Here is a 16,046-nt window from a genome sequence, read left to right as displayed (position 1 = left end):
TTATGGAGGAACTGATAGGAGTAGGTGCAATCTTGACTTTACAGCTCGTCTGGTTTAATTGTCCATTGTAGTCAGTGTAAAGGCAGCAGTGCACCGAATTCCATGTACCGTGCTCCCTCACCAGCCAGTTGGGTTACAATGATCATTTATCCCCATCAATCTGTCCAAACATTAAATGGTAACAGTAGAAAATTAGACCAACACAACTCAATAGAAGATGCACATTGTTGGTTCCTGCATGGAGAATGGGACATTATTCGGCCAGTTCACTGTTACATTTTTTTTGCCATCAGTCACAGTGCAAGGAGCAGTGTGGAGATCATGGCAGCTTGTCACTGTAAGTTAGGTTTAAGATTCAACAGTGCAGTTCTGCTACGGTTCCACCAGTGAACACTCCGAATTTGTCTTTATTTAAACAGTCAGTTACTTGTGCTTTCAGTGCTGTCATCCCGTTCGTACACCACTGGCTGCAGTTCCTTGCAAATCTTATGAGCCATCTCAGAAGTGCCAGCAGCCACCACCCTCCGAGACATGAGGTCTAACGATTCTCCTAGAAACAAGATAACTACAACTGATGTCGGCTCAGTAAAAGCAGGATCAACTTTTCATAAATCCATATAACAATTGGGCATTGTAAGATTCAATGAGGTAACACTGGTACAAATATCAACCTGTTTGCTATTAACGCTCAATTTTGCTCAATGACTTCCACAAAGCAGCAAAACCAAGAAGAGACAAATGGGTGGAGATCTGGGTCAAGAATCTGACCATACGTTGGCTATATATCTATGATGGTATTCCTCACTCTCTCTCCATTCCATTTATTGCCACAAGTCATCGAAGAGCAAGCAGCCTGCCAAGCAGTGGCACAGTTTACTTCTTCATCTGGTCTGAAAGGAAAAGCCAGCACCCGATGTACTCACCAGCACTCGGTTCAAATGCTGCTGCAGTCTCTCGGCCTTGCATCACCTCAATGCAAATGTAGACACGTGCTGACTACTGCAGGAGGGGCAGTGACAGCAACTGCCCTCTGATTGAGGCACCGCCCAGTAAAACTCATTCAATGGCGTTCAAAGGGAAATCTCTCCAATGGCTGGAGTCCTACCCAGCACAAAGGAAGATGGTTTCCACTAACAACCAATAGCTTATCTTTAAATATCGTCAAGGTATTGTAAAAGACAGATTTTCAGTTTGCCCTTTATGAAGATCAGACATGGTTCCCATAGAGCCACTTCCAATTTAGAGAGGCCGTTTGCACCTCAGTAGGTCTAACGTTGAAGGATTTCCCAACATGCACAGGTGTACTGCTGTAGTTTACCCAGCTACAACCTAACAACTGGAACATTAGTAAGCTACATGCTGCTTGTCCAGCTAGAATCATAGAAGCCATTCGACCCACCTAACCTGCATCCCCACCTAGGCCCATTCCCGTAACCCCACCTAACCTGCACATCCCTGGACACTAAGGGGCAATTTAGGGTTTAGCCAATCCTCCGAACCATCACATCTTTGGTCTGTGGGAGGAAACCCACGCAGACACGGGGAGAATGTGCCAACTCCACATCAATACTTACCCAAGGTTGGAAATAAACCCGAGTCCCTGGTGCTGTGAGGCAGCAGTGCTAACCAGTGCCACCGTGCCACGCCTCATGTTACATATTAGGACATGGGTTTACCGCAATGGTGGGCAACCTGCAGCCTTGGTGCCACATGCAGCCCATCTGGGTTCTGATTGTGACTCACAAGACATTTTGTTGACCATTGCCGCATTCTGCTGATTTCTGTCCATGCTTTTACCTCATACCAATGTGACTGAAGTCATTTGCACATAAAGCAAGGGCAAGTTCAGTGAGGAGCATTCTGATTGCTCACAACATTCATTCTGAGGGCCATACACACCCTCTGCATTCAAAGTGTAAATATTTATTTTGCTTTTATCATTTGAAGTTAATGATAGTTAATAGATAAATGATTAAGTATTTTCTATAACTCATTATGAAATATTCGACACGTATTAAATATATTTAATCTTGTTCATGGGGTCATGGGAGGCACAGTGGTAAGCACTGCTGCCTCACAGCATCATTGACTCGGGTGTGATTCCGGCCTTGGGTGACTGGATGTGTGGAGTTTGCTCTTTCTCCTCGTGTCTGCGTGGATTTCCTCCGGGTGCTCCGATTTCCTCCCACAGTTCAAAGGTGTGCAGGTTAGGTGGATTGGCCATGATCAATTGCCTCTTAAGGTAGGGTTTCAGGAATACCATGGGGGATTGGGCCTATGTAGTGTGTTTGTTCAAAGGGCCGAATTGCCTCCTTTGCACTGTAGGGATTCTATGGTTAGTGAACAAACCTGATTTCAATCTCATGGTCCACTAAGATGAAGCACTCACTAGCCTAGGGTGCCTATCACTGGCTTACTGAGTTTTCCCAAATGAAATGAATCCTAGTGTCCTTATTAACAAGCTTTCTCCTTTATGTTCTATTAGGGTCACTGCTCTCAAGTCATGATTGCTCCACCTAAAGCATCCAATCACTGGAACAGTTCTGCTTTCTATCCATTAGAAGTTATCAGATGGGAGGCATATTTGGGGCTTCACTGCATTGTACCTTGAATGGAGGGAATATGGGTTGGATGGCGGCTTGCTGGCTGGATATTAACTCGGAAGCGGGGTAGGAGTTTTGAGGTCGGGAAAACTGGGTTTCCCTCCAGTCCTGCTGCGTTTAACGGGAGGATGGGATTAGCAATTTGTTGCCTCCATTTCCCTGCTGCAGCCAGTCAGATTGAGAGGATGGCTGGCGGTCAGCACGGGGCTGCAGTTGGGGGCTGGAGGCGTGGGAGGGAGAAAGGGAGAGAACAGAGGCCTGGTGTGGAGATGAGAAACATCGGGTGACGATCAGAAGGGGGAAGGAAAGGATGAGGGATGAAGCGGGTAAAACTAAATTCAGCAGGAAAGTGGAAACGCATTTACCGCCTGGATCCATCAGCACTCTTTGATAGTCTTGTGGTTAAATAGAAGGTGCGTAGCCTCATTATAATATTTAAATTACCAACCCACTTCCTGGGCAAGCTGGGTTGCCAGTCACACTGGTCCTGCCACCTAGCCACCCAACCCAAGCCCATCTGTTTTTCTGGCAAACCTCCCCGCACTGTATCTAATCTCAACTGTGGACTGAGGGGGGGCATCTAGCAGAGGGAATATCATCACCAGACTTTTGTTCATTATGCAGAGCCTCTGGGTTGGCTCTGACGCAGGAGGATGTTCTACTTTCAGCTCTGTGTGGACCAGGCTTGTTAGGTCGGTTAGAAGACAGTTGAACAATACTCTCGGGGGATTAAAACATACTTTGGGATTAGGGTTGGACTGTTCCATGGTGCAAACCCTACAGGAAACAAATGTCTATCGGGTTCTTGCGTGTGGCGTTATCAGCCAGAATTTACGAGCCAGCTGCACCTACCTGTTGTATCCATCATGATTCCTCCGGCCTCCCTCACGATCACAGCGGCGGCAGCCATATCCCAGCAATGGAGGCCAAACTGGTAAAAGGCGTCTACATCACCAGCTGCAACATGGCACAAGTCAAGAGCCGCGCTTCCTATTATCCTGATCCTGGGAATCGTAGAAACAGCAAGAAAAAAAATCAGTACAATTATGATCAAAAATCTGCACTAATTGCATTCACTGTCTTCCAGACTTCAAGGAATATTATTCTTACTTTAAGGCTATTGGAAAATAGGAAGTCCCTGTTTTTAAAACAAATCGGGGATTTGAAGTATTCTTATGTACAGACTTGTTCAGCTGACTACCCATAGTTTCAAACCATGGATGGTAAGGCGGGATCTTAAAAAGAGGATTATACATAAAGGTTCAAAGTTGGGCTGAGATTGTTTCTGATAAATAACTCACTGCCCCTCATTAAAGCGACATAACACAAAAAACAACGACTTGCGTTTACAATGATGCCTCTAACGTAGGATCAGTAACCCCCAAAGCCTTGAGGAAGTGTAATCAGAGATAAATCATCACTGAGCTCAAGCGGGAAATATTAGGAGGTAATTAAAAGCTGCCTCAAACATGTGGTTTCAAGGAGGCCTCAAAGAAAGAGAGGGAGTTAGAGGTAAAGGCCCAGGGTAAGAGTTCCAGAACTTTGGGCCTCGACAGCTGAAGACATGGCCAAAATGATTAGGCAAAGAGCATGCAGGGATGTACAGCAGGATCAGAGCTGGACAAATGCAGAATTCTGAGAGTTATACATGAGAGGATTACAGAGATAGGAAGGGATGAGGCCATACAGGGATTTGAACATGATGATGAACATGTGAGGCACGGTAGCACAGTGGTTGGCACAGTTGCTTCACAGCTCCAAGGTCCCAGGTTCGATTCCCGGCTTGGGTCACTGGCTGAGTGGAGTCTGCACGTCCTCCCCGTGTGTGCGTGGGTTTCCTCCGGGTGCTCCGGTTTCCTCCCACAGTCCAAAGATGTGCAGGTCTGTGGAAGATTGCCATGATACATTGCCCTGTAGTGTCCAAAAAGGTTAGGTACGGATACGAGGATAGGGTGGAGGTGTGGGCTTGGGTAGGGTGATTTTTCTCAGAGCCGGTGCAGACTCGATGGGCTGAATGGCCTCCTTCACTGTAAATTCTATGATTCTCCGGCCTTGTTACGCTCTTGCTCAAGCAAAACAAGGCTGGTGAATAGCGGGAGAGACTGAAAACAAGAACTGCGCCTGGTGCCAAACGGTTTGCGATGCAACCGGCCCACTCCCGTAGGCGAAATCGGGATCTCGCCGTAGCGTGGCGAAAAACCAATTATCACCACTTAAGCCCCATTTCCATGCAATTAACGGGAGCCACCCCATATCCAACGGCCTCCTGTGATTCATCGGCCTCCCCAGCAAGTGGTCACGCTGGTGCCAATTAGTACGCCCTTTTAAAACGTGAACCTGTTGGGAGGGCTTCTGCGGGGAGCCGAGGAGGTGAGTAGCTTTCTTTGCTCACAGGCAAAGAGCCCGGGGGTGCCGGACTTGCCACCCCAGTGATCAGTGAGGTTTGGGGGGACCCTCCTCAGGGGTGGGCCGCCATGGGAGGGTGGGGGGGGGGGGGGGGGGAGCGAGATCCACATCGTGATGTCTCACAGGGTTCGGTGAATCTCACAAGACATCTCCGGTGTCGCAAATCACCAGCCTTGTCACGTCACCAAGTCAATGGCAACGAGGTCGGTAAACCATTCGCCTAATATCTGCCATTTATTTTTATTTCTATTAAATCTGGCTTGATTATGCTGTGTGTGAAAATACACCACAAAAAAGTGTTAGAGCATAGGGAGGTGATACACTCAATGGCTGATTTGTGTGTGGTAAAATCCTAGTGTTCAACAGAAGAAAAACAATAAATAGTGGTCAGTAAAAATGTAGAATTTAATCCACAGAATCCCTAAAGTGCAGAAAGAGGCCATTCGGTCCATCGAGTCTGCACCGACCCTCTTAAGAAGTACCCTACCTTGTCCACTACTTCTCCATAACCCCAACTAACCTGCATGGCCAATCCACCTAACCTGCATATTTGTGGACTGTGGGAGGAAACCGGAGCACCAGGAGGAAATCCCATGCATGCAGACACAGGGAGAAAGTGCAAACTCTACACAGTCATCCAAGGCTGGAATCGACCCTGGGTCCATTGCCTGTGAGGCAGCAGTGCTAACCACTCTGCCACCTGGGGCCTATTTAAGTGATATTCAGAACAAAAGAGCTTAATTTCTGTTTATACTTTCTAATTCCCCTGAATAAATTATCATTTTATTATTCAATCTAAACATCTCAGAATCTACACTGTACGTATAGGGCTCTGTGATCATCTGGAAATCATTGCATTAGGAGCAAGTAACATCTTAATTGGAAAAAACAAATCATTTTACAGCTTTTTCGAAGATTTAGACTTTCTCACCCATGTGCTGGCACCTTCAGTAACCTCTCCATGTTGTTAAACAGCTTCTTTACTGCCACAGGATCTCGAATTGAGCCAAGTTCAGTTAATATCAGAGCCTTTGACAAGTCTGTAAGAGAAGACGTCAAATTGTTCAGCGAACTTACATTGACCCCAGTCAGAAACAGCATTGCCAACAAAAGAGCACTTCAGGAATTAGCTCCAAGGCCCCTTTGCTGTAGGCTGCTTTCCCCTTTAAGGGTGAGAGCTGACTGGTGGTGATTTGACCAGAGGATCACCACACCTCAGGCGAGGGACAAAGTTGAGAAGGCGGGCCCTGTCATGATATTCAGATAAACATATCATGGTGCAAACACACATACACACTGATGGACAGATCAACGGACCAATCAATACACACGCAACATCACAGCCACAGTGAGAGCACACGCACTATAAAACTGGGAACACCACAGTTCCCGCTCATTCCAGCAGGAGACAGCTCAGGGCACAGAGCTCACAGCGTGCCACTCAGACATACACCATGTGCTGAGTGCCTCTCTAGGATAATGTTAGGGCTGGGTCCACAGGTTAACGGGTAAAATACGAACCACAGTCATAAGTTTACAGATGTTGTTATCAAGAGTAATAAAACAGAGTTGTACCATCTACAACCGTGTTGGTTCGTCTGTATAGCGGAACACCCAACACGACATAGTACCAGGATTGGAACCCAGCAACTGTGAGACCTACCTGCACATCTTCAGGGATCCGCCATCCTGCGCCATGGACACCATCAGCCCGCCGCAGCCGCTCCCAATCGCTGGAAACCTCGGCGTCAACTGGAAGCTGTTTAAACAGCGCTTCCAGTTCTTCCTAGAAGCCACAGAAAGGGAGAATGCATCGGACACCAGGAACATCGCCCTCCTCCTCTCCACGGCAGGGCAACACGCCATCCACATCTACAACTCCCTGGTGTTCACGGAAGGCGAGGACAAGACAAAGTAAAAGATGGTCCTTCTAAAACTTGAGCAACACTTCAGCGCCGAGGTGAACGAGAGCTTCGAGAGGTACCTCTTCCAGCAGCGCCTGCAGGGTAAGGATGAGTCTTTTCAATCTTTCCTGACACACCTCCGTATCCTCGCGCAGTCCTGCGGCTATGAGGCCACCTTCGATTCCATGATTCGGGACCAGATAGTTTTTGGGGTCACCTCGGGCACCCTACGCCAGCAGCTCCTCAAAATTAAGAGGCTCACCCTAGCCACCGCCATCGAAGCCTGCGTCATCCATGAAAAAGCGACCAGCCGGTACTCCCAATTCCAGGCGGCCGAATCGGCACGGCAGGGGTCCTACGAGGCCGAGCGGGTCCAGTCGATCGAGTTCCTCCCGGCCTGCGGCCCGGACGAGGGCGGCCATTTCGCGCGCTTTCCGCGGCCTCCCACGCTTGTACGCGCCAAAAGAGACGTCGGCGCAGAGGGACATGATGCACAAGCGCGCTCTACGCAGGGCCGAGCTGCGCATGCGCGGTGGCGCAACGAACGCCATGACGTCACGACGTGCGGCAACTGTGGATCCGCACATTTAAAGCGGCAATGTCCAGCAAAGAATCGACAATGCCTCCGCTGTGGCAGGATGGGCCACTACGCTGCCTGCTGTCGAGCAGCTCAACCTGCCAACGCTCCCCAATTCCGCCAGCCTTGCAGGGACGTGCGGGCCATTTAGCCTCCATACACCGAGTCATACCCTGACGATGTACAGACCGGTGATACTGACGACCGGGAAGCCTTCCGCATTGCGGTCATTGACAGGAATCGGATGTCCCCAAGTAGGACCCACCAGCTGATGCCAGTGAATAGGGTTAATCCGGGTGATGAATGGTGTGCCACCGTAATGGTGAACCAATCACCAATCACATTCCGTTTAGACACTGGTGCCTCCGCCAACCTTATTGCATGGTCAGCCTTCTATGCCTTGAAGGTCAAACCACCGATTCAGCCATCCCGCTGTCAGATGGTCGATTACAACGGAAATGTTATCCCGGCCATGGGATCCTGCCAGCTCGAAGTTACACACAATGCATACACAGCCACAGTGTCCTTTGAGATAGTTGGATCATCGAAGGACTCCTTGCTAGGCGCACAAGGTTCTCCACCTCGTTCAGCGGGTACACACTCTGTCTCCAGAAGGCACGTCCGACTTCCCGGATGCAGACTTTAGGGCACAGCTCCACTCGCTCCTCGCCCACAACCAGGAGGCTTTTGAGGGCATGGGCACACTGCCCTACACTTACAGAATACGGCTCAAACCGGATGGCACCCCGGTCATTCACGCACCTCGTAGAGTCCCAGCACCACTCAAAGACCGCCTCAAGCAGCAGCTGCAGGATCTCCAGGACCAAGGAGTGCTTGCCCGGGTCACAGAGCCCACGCCATGGGTCAGCTCCATGGTGTGCGTAAAAAAGCCCTCTGGCGAACTCCGGATCTGCATCGACCCGAAATACCTGAACAACAACATCATGGGGGAACACTACCCTATACCCAAATGGGAAGAGATCACAAGCGAAATGGGCCGGGCTAAAATTTTTACAAAGCTTGATGCCTCAAAGGGTTTTTGGCAGATTCAACTGGATCAGTCCAGCAGGAAGCTGTGCACCTTCAACACTCCCTTTGGCAGGTACTGCTACAATAGAATGCCGTTTGGCATCATCTCGGCATCCAAGGTGTTTCACAGAATCATGGAACAGATGATGGAGGGCATCGAAGGGGTGCGCGTCTATGTTGATGATGTCATCATCTGGTCCACCACACCACAGGAGCACATCAGTCGTCTCCAGCGCGTCTTTGCTCGGATACAAGAACACGGCCTGCGCCTCAACCGAGCCAAGTGTTCTTTTGGCCAAACTGAGCTAAAGTTTCTGGGGGACCACATATCCCGGTCAGGAGTGCGTCCGGATGCAGACAAAGTGACAGCTATTACAGCCATGCCGCAGCCGGGAGACAAGAAGGCAGTGCTACGCTTTCCTGGGATGGTCAACTTCCTGGGGAAGTTCATTCCCAACCTTGCCTCCCACACAATGGCTCTTTGCCACCTGGTGAAGAGTTTCAGTAGCTGCCCGCACACCAGAAGGAATGGGAGGAGCTCAAGATTAAGCTCACCACAGCCCCGCGTTCTTCGACACTTCTCGAGATACGAAGATCTCGACTGATGCCAGCCAGTCCGGCATTGGGGCGGTACTCCTGCAACGAGACGACACTGCATCATGGGCCCTGGTCGCCTATGCCTCGCGGGCCATGACCCCCACAGATCAGCGCTATGCGCAGATTGAGAAGGAGTGCCTGGGTTTGTTAACCGGCATAGATAAGCTCCATGACTACGTGTATGGTCTCCCTCAGTTCACCGTGGAAACCAACCATCGCCCCCTGGTCAGCATCATAAATAAGGACCTGAATGAGATGACCCCTCGCCTCCAGTGCATTCTGCTCAAGCTCCGGAGGTACGACTTCCAACTGGTCTACAACCCGGGAAAGGACCTCATCATCGCGGATGCCCTGTCCAGAGAGCAGTGAGCAACCCGCCCGAATCGGGGGGGTTTGTATGTCAGGTCGAAGCGCATGTGGCCTTCACATCGGCCAATCTGCCAGCTAATGATGCAAGTCTGGCCCGTATTCGCCGGGAGACTGTGGCTGATCCCCTTCTACAACGTGTGATGCGCCACATGACGGAAGGGTGGCTCAAAGGACAGTGCCCGCAATTCTACAATGTCCGGGACGACTTGGCCGTCATTGACGGTGTCCTCCTAAAGCTGGACTGGATTGTGATTCCACACAGCATGCACAGGCTGGTCCTCGAACAATTACACGAAGGCCATCTCGGGGTCGAGATGTGCAGGCGGAGGGCCCGAAAAGCTGGATACTGGCCGGGCTTCAGTGGCGACATCGCTAACATGGTGCTCAACTGCCCCACCTGCCAAAGGTTTCAGCCGGCACAACCCCCTGAGACGTTTCAGCCCCATGAGTTGGTAACGGTGCCTGGGCGAAGGTGGGTGTGGACCTCTTTCATGCGCTCGGCAGGGACTACGTCATTATAATTGACTATTTTTCAAATTATCCAGAGGTCGTACGCCTGCACGACTTGACATCATCAGCTGTCATCAGGGCATGCAACGAAACCTTCGCTCGCCATGGCATTCCGCTCACCGCCATGTCTGACAACGGGCCCTGTTTTGCGAGCCAAGAATGGTCTTTTGCCGCTTCGTATGGCTTCACACACGTGATGTCCAGCCCTCTGCATCCCCAGTCAAATGGCAAGGCGGAAAAGGGCGTCCATATCGTCAAGCGGCTCCTCTGCAAGGCTGCTGATGCCCGATCAAATTTCTGTTTAGCCCTGCTGGCATATCGCTCGGCCCCACTGTCCACTGGCCTCTCACCAGCCCAGCTGTTGATGGGTCGCGCCCTCAGGATCAATGTACCGTCCATTCATGTTCCTAAACCCGGCCATGCTCCAGTACTGCAGAGAATGCGACAGCAGCGTGCTCAGCAGAAGGTGGCACATGACACTCGGGCAACTGATCTTCCTGCCTTGGCGCCTGGAGACAACGTCCGTATCCACCTACCAGAGGGTGGCTGGTCGGCAACTGCCGAAGTTCTCCGCCGCGTGGCTCCCCGCTCGTTCCTGGTTCGCATGCCTGATGCTCCATTCGCCGGCGTAATCGCCGGGCTCTTCGGCTGCTTCCGTGCTCGCTACGTGATCGTGCACCGGTGTCACGCCCTCCTGTTGTCCCTGATGTCGACTTCGTGGAGCTTCCTGCCACTATGCCCATTCCTCAGCCGGTGGATCCTGACCCACCCTTGAGGCGGTCAACCCGAACTCGTCGCCCACCTGCTAGGCTGGACTTATGAGCCTGTTTGCACAGTGGACACACTAAATGTTCTGCCGCAATGTTAATGTGTTTCTCTTTTTGTCGTTACAGGAGTTCGTTTTCGATGTTTGATGATTGCACTTGTTTTGTTTATGGTACAACCTCGTTGCTCTGTTGCACCTGACACCTTCCTATGTACATAGTTTAGCCTCATGTACATGTTGTAGATATTGCACACACATATTCAGCTGCACTCAGTACACACCAATATTTATTACCACAAAGGCACATATTCTTGTAAAAAGGGGGGAGATCATGATATTCAGATAAACATATCATGGTGCAAACACACATACACACTGATGGACAGATCAATGGACCAATCAACACACACGCAACATCACAGCCAATCACCAGTGACAGCACACGCACTATAAAACGGGGAACGCCACAGTTCCCGCTCATTCCAGCAGGAGACAGCTCAGGGCACAGAGCTCACAGCGTGCCACTCAGACAGACACCATGTGCTGAGTGCCTCTCTAAGATAGTGTTAGGGCTGGGTCCACAGGTTAACGGGTAAATTACGAACCACAGTCATAAGTTTACAGATGTTGTTATCAAGAGTAATAAAACAGAGTTGTACCATCTACAACCGAGTTGGTTCGTCTGTATAGCAGAACACCCAACACGACAGGCCCAAGGTCCCTTTGCACTGAAGTGTCCTCTCCACATTGCTGGCACAGGTCCGCTCGTCTCGGGACAAGTGAGTTGTCCTGTCGAAACGTCCGGTGTAACTCTGGAGTGACGGGGGACCTGGCGATCACTGTGAACGTAAGCACTGACCATTTCACTTCTGTGGCTTGGGTCGAAATCCAAGCCAGAGCAGTGGTTTGAAAATCTCCTTCTATTTCACCCAGAATCTAACACAGGGTATATCTGAACTAAGAGCAGAAAACATGAAGAAATGCTCTCTTACCAGCGTACACTTCTGTCATTCTGTTGATTTTTTAGTGCTCCATTATCTGATGAGAAAATCGGGCTGTGCTGCCCGGGAGCTGCACAACGGTTTCCTCACCCGAGCCAGCAATTAGAGTAAGTGTCGGAATATTATTCCCAATCAGTCCTGGAGGCCTCACAACCGTTCACACTGCGTCAGCTGAAGCCTTTGAATAAATTGTTATCTTAACATCAAACTGTAACTGCTTACTCAGCCACGCAAATAAATAGGCCATCAATATATCCTGCCACATTCAAAGGCTTATGTACCCGCAGCCCTGGGTTCTCTGTCCCTGCACACTGTGCTATTGAGTCTTTACAGTATCACCTGTCCTCATTCCTTCTGCCAAAACACATCACCTCGCCCTTCTCGATACAAATGCATTTTATTCAAACTTGTATCAAAGTAGGTTACAGCAAATAAACACTCCGGGAAACATTCTTCCCAACAATCAACTATACAGTTTGTACAGATTTTCCACCTTTTTAACCCCCCCCCCCCCGCGATGAACAGCTCCTCAAACACGGTCACAAACATCCCCCACCTTCTCTCAAACTCCCCTGCAGAGCCCCTTAACTCGTACTTTATCTTCTCTAACCGCAGCAAGTCGTACAGGTCACCCAACCATGCTGCGACCCCCGGTGGCGATGCCGACCACCACGCCAGCAAAATTTGTCGCCGTGCAATCAGAGAGGCGAAGGCCAAGACATCGGCCTTCCTCCTCTCCATGAGCTCCGGCTTCTCTGAAACCCCAAATATCGCCACCAAAGGGTCCGGGTCCACTCCCTCCTCCACTATCCTGGCTAAGACCGCGAACACTGTTTTGTTATGCTCTTGTCGTAGCAAAAGCTGCTTCCTTGATGTGCACTCTGACAAAGGAAGGTTCAGACTTGGAGATAGCTTTAACACATTTATTAAACTATTAACAATTCTCGTACTTGGATTCGACTCTCCTGTTAATCCTGCTATAGCTACTCAGACTGACTAACCAGTCTGCTACAATCCACGTGGTGGGTGTGATATGTTTCAATGAACCCTGTCTGTACTCACTAAGTGTCTCCACTGGAAAGAGACTGAGCATGTGTGCTGTATCCTTTTATATGGGTTGGTGTAATGCATCCCTGTGGTAGTGTCATGTCTGGATGTGTCTTGAATGCCCATTGGTCATGCCCTATCTTACCTGACCTATTGGTTGAATGTCTGTGTGTCATGATGTCTCTGGTGCCCCCTCTAGTGTTTATCTAGTCTATGTGTATTTGCATTAACCCCTTGTGTATTTACAGTGATGCATATCACCACACACTCCCGCCCAGAATCTTCCCAATTTTGCACAACCCCAAAACATGTGCGCATGATTCGCTGGCCCCCGCCCACACCTCTCACACTCATCTGATACCCCTGAAAGAACCCACTCATTCTCGTCCGAGTCATATGCACCCTGTGCACCACCTTGAACTGTATCAGGCTCATCCTTGTACAAGGGGAGGTCCCATTTACCCTTCGCAGTGCCTCACTCCATACTCCCCAATTGATCTCCCGTCCCAATTCCACTTTCCATTTCACCTTGATCTTCACCACCCGCTCGCCTCCCTGCTCCGCCAGCCACTTATATATATCCCCAATTCTTCCCTCCCCTTCCACATCCAGAAGCAGCAGTTGCTCCAGCAGGGTGTATCCCGGCAACCTAGGGAACCCCTTCCAGACCTTTCGTGCAAAGTCCCTAACCTGCAGATACCTGAACTCACTACCCCTCGGCAGCTCTACCCTCTCCCTTAGCTTCTCCAGACCGGCGAACCCTTCCTCCAAATACAGATCTCTCACCTTGACCAGCCCCACTTCCTTCCACCTCCTGTATACACTATCCATCCCCCCCGGCTCACACCCATGATTCTCGCACAGCGGCGTTAGCACAGACATCCCTTCCACCCTAAAATGCCTCCTCAGCTGATTCCATATCTTCACCGTGGACTGCACCACTGGGCTCCCTGGATACCTACTCGGAGCCATTGGCAATGCGGCCATCACCATAGCCCTCAAACTAGACCCCTTACAAGATTCCTCCTCCATCCTAACCCACTCTACCCCTTCTCATTCCCACATTCGCCAGCCAATAATAATGAAGCAAGTTTGGCAACGCCAACCCCCCCTGCTGCCTCTGCCTCTGTAGCAGGGTCCTCCCCACCCTCCGCACCTTCCCCACCCATACAAAGTCAGAGATGATTGTGTCCACTTTCCGAAAAAAGGCCTTTGATATAAAGATCGGGAGAGCCTGAAAAATAAACAAGAACCTCGGCAGAATATTCATTTTCACCACTTGGACCCTGCCCGCCAATGTTAAGTGCAGTGTATCCCACCTCTTAAGATCCTCCCTGGCCTCCTCCACCAGCTTCGTAAGTTCCACTTATGGAGCCCCGTCCATTCTCTCACTAACTGAATCCCCAAGTACCTAAACCTCTCCTTCGCTACTGTAAATGGCATCCCCCTTAAATTAGCCCGCTGTGCCAACTCATTCCCCAGGAATACCTCGCTTTTCCCTTCATTCAGCTTGTATCCCGAGAACCCTCCAAACCTCCCTAACAGGCCCATAATCCTTCCCATACTCTCCAACGGATCCGAAACATACAGCAGGAGGTCATCGGCATAGAGCGAAACCCGATGCTCCCTCTGTCCCCTCATTATCCCCTGCCACTCTGCCGATCCCCCGAGAGCCATCGCCAATGGCTTTATGGCCAGCGCAAACAGCAGCGGCGACAGCGGACATCCCTGCTTCGTACCCCTGTGTAAGTCAAAGCTTCGTGAGCTCATATCATTAGTCCTCACCCTCGCTCTTGGCGCCACAAACAGCAATTGCACCCATGCCACAAATCTCGGCGCAAACCCAAACCTTTGAACAAGTACCGCGAATCCACCCGATCAAATGCTTTCTCCGTGTCCATGGACACCACCACCTCTGGGACCAGAGCTCTTGACGGATTCATCACCACATTCAACAGCCGTCTTATATTACTCGCGAGCTGCCTGCCCTTCACGAAGCCAGTTTGATCTTCTGCAACCACCCTCGGGACACAATCCTCCATCCTCCCCGCCAACAACCTAGCCAATATTTTCACATCCGTGTTCAATAGTGATATGGGTCTATACGACCCACATTCCACCGGATCCTTCCCTTTTTGGGGGATTAGTGTGATTACTGACAGCTTCATCGTCTCCGGCAACTCCCCCTTCTCCAGTGCTTCATTGAACGCCCCCAACAGATGTGGTGCCAATTCCTTATAAAATTCTGCCGGGTACCCATCCGACCCTGTGGCCTTCCCTGACTTCATACCCCTGATACTATCCAGCACTTCCCTCAGCCCCAGGGGCTCCTCCAACGCCTTCCTCTTTGCTTCCTCCACTTGGGGAAATTTCAGCTCCTCCAGAAACCACCCCATGTCCCACTCCTCTCCCCCTGGGTCTGCTCCACAAAGTCCCCGGCAACACTCTCTAAATGCCTCATTTATCTTCCCTGGCTCCTACACCACATCCCCAGCCCCAGTCCGGATCCCCAATATTTCCCCGGGTGCAGCCTGTCTCCGCCAGCATGCGGCTTGCCCTCTCCCCATACTCGTATTGCACCCCTCCTGCGCCACACAGCTGCCCCACCGCCCTCCCTGTTGCCAGCCCGCCAAATTGCCCCTGCAACCCTTTCCCCCCGCCAATCCCTCCACGATGGGCATCCCTGAACACTCCCTGTCCACCTCCACCATCTCGCTCACTAGATGGCCATGTACCCCCTCTCCGCCCCCCCCACTTGCACGAACCGCAAACGAGACAATTTCTCTCCGGACCACTGCCCCCAGCACCTTGGAAAAAATGCCCGCCGTCACCTCCCCACTCCGACCGAACCCCACACAATCCCCATTCGCCAACCGCACCTGGTCACAAAAAGCTCCATCCGCCAACAACCCCAATTCAAACCTCCACCCCTGCCTCTGCTCTCGTCCCGTACTGAACCAAATATCCAGCCAGTGGGGTGCATGGTCCGAGATAACTATCCCCGCATACTCTGCCCCCCCCCACCCCAACCAAAATCTCCCGACTCACTACAAAGCAATCAATCCTCGAATACACCTTACAGACGTGTGAAAAGAAGGAACACTCCCTTCCCCCTGGGTTCTGAAAGCACCAAGGATCCACCATATCCATAAACCCCCCCAGCACCCTTGCCATTCGTACCCTACCCATCGACCTGGGGCTCGATCTATCCACCCTCGGCTCCAGGACACAGTTAAA

General features: G+C 50.9%; 1 protein-coding gene across 2 annotated transcripts in view; it reads right to left on the bottom strand.

The window, feature by feature from the left end:
* Positions 1-264: 264 nt before the first annotated feature.
* Positions 265-16,046, bottom strand: part of LOC140385828 (inositol monophosphatase 2-like) — a 58,693-nt gene continuing 42,911 nt past the window's right edge. Inside the window, exons 6-8 of one of the 2 annotated variants that reach the window (XM_072468392.1) lie at positions 5,941-6,049; positions 3,456-3,607; positions 265-565 (exon numbers count right to left, since the gene is read on the bottom strand). In XM_072468392.1, the coding sequence (XP_072324493.1) occupies positions 420-565; positions 3,456-3,607; positions 5,941-6,049 (407 nt within the window). In that variant the 3' untranslated portion in view covers positions 265-419. The remainder of the gene's footprint in view (positions 566-3,455; positions 3,608-5,940; positions 6,050-16,046) is intronic. The other variant, XM_072468394.1, reaches the window with a different exon arrangement.

This window comes from Scyliorhinus torazame, chromosome 11 (genome assembly GCF_047496885.1).
Source record: "Scyliorhinus torazame isolate Kashiwa2021f chromosome 11, sScyTor2.1, whole genome shotgun sequence".
Lineage (NCBI taxonomy): Eukaryota > Metazoa > Chordata > Chondrichthyes > Carcharhiniformes > Scyliorhinidae > Scyliorhinus > Scyliorhinus torazame.
Note: the sequence above shows the minus strand (reverse complement) of the source record. Positions and strands in the feature narration are given on the sequence as shown.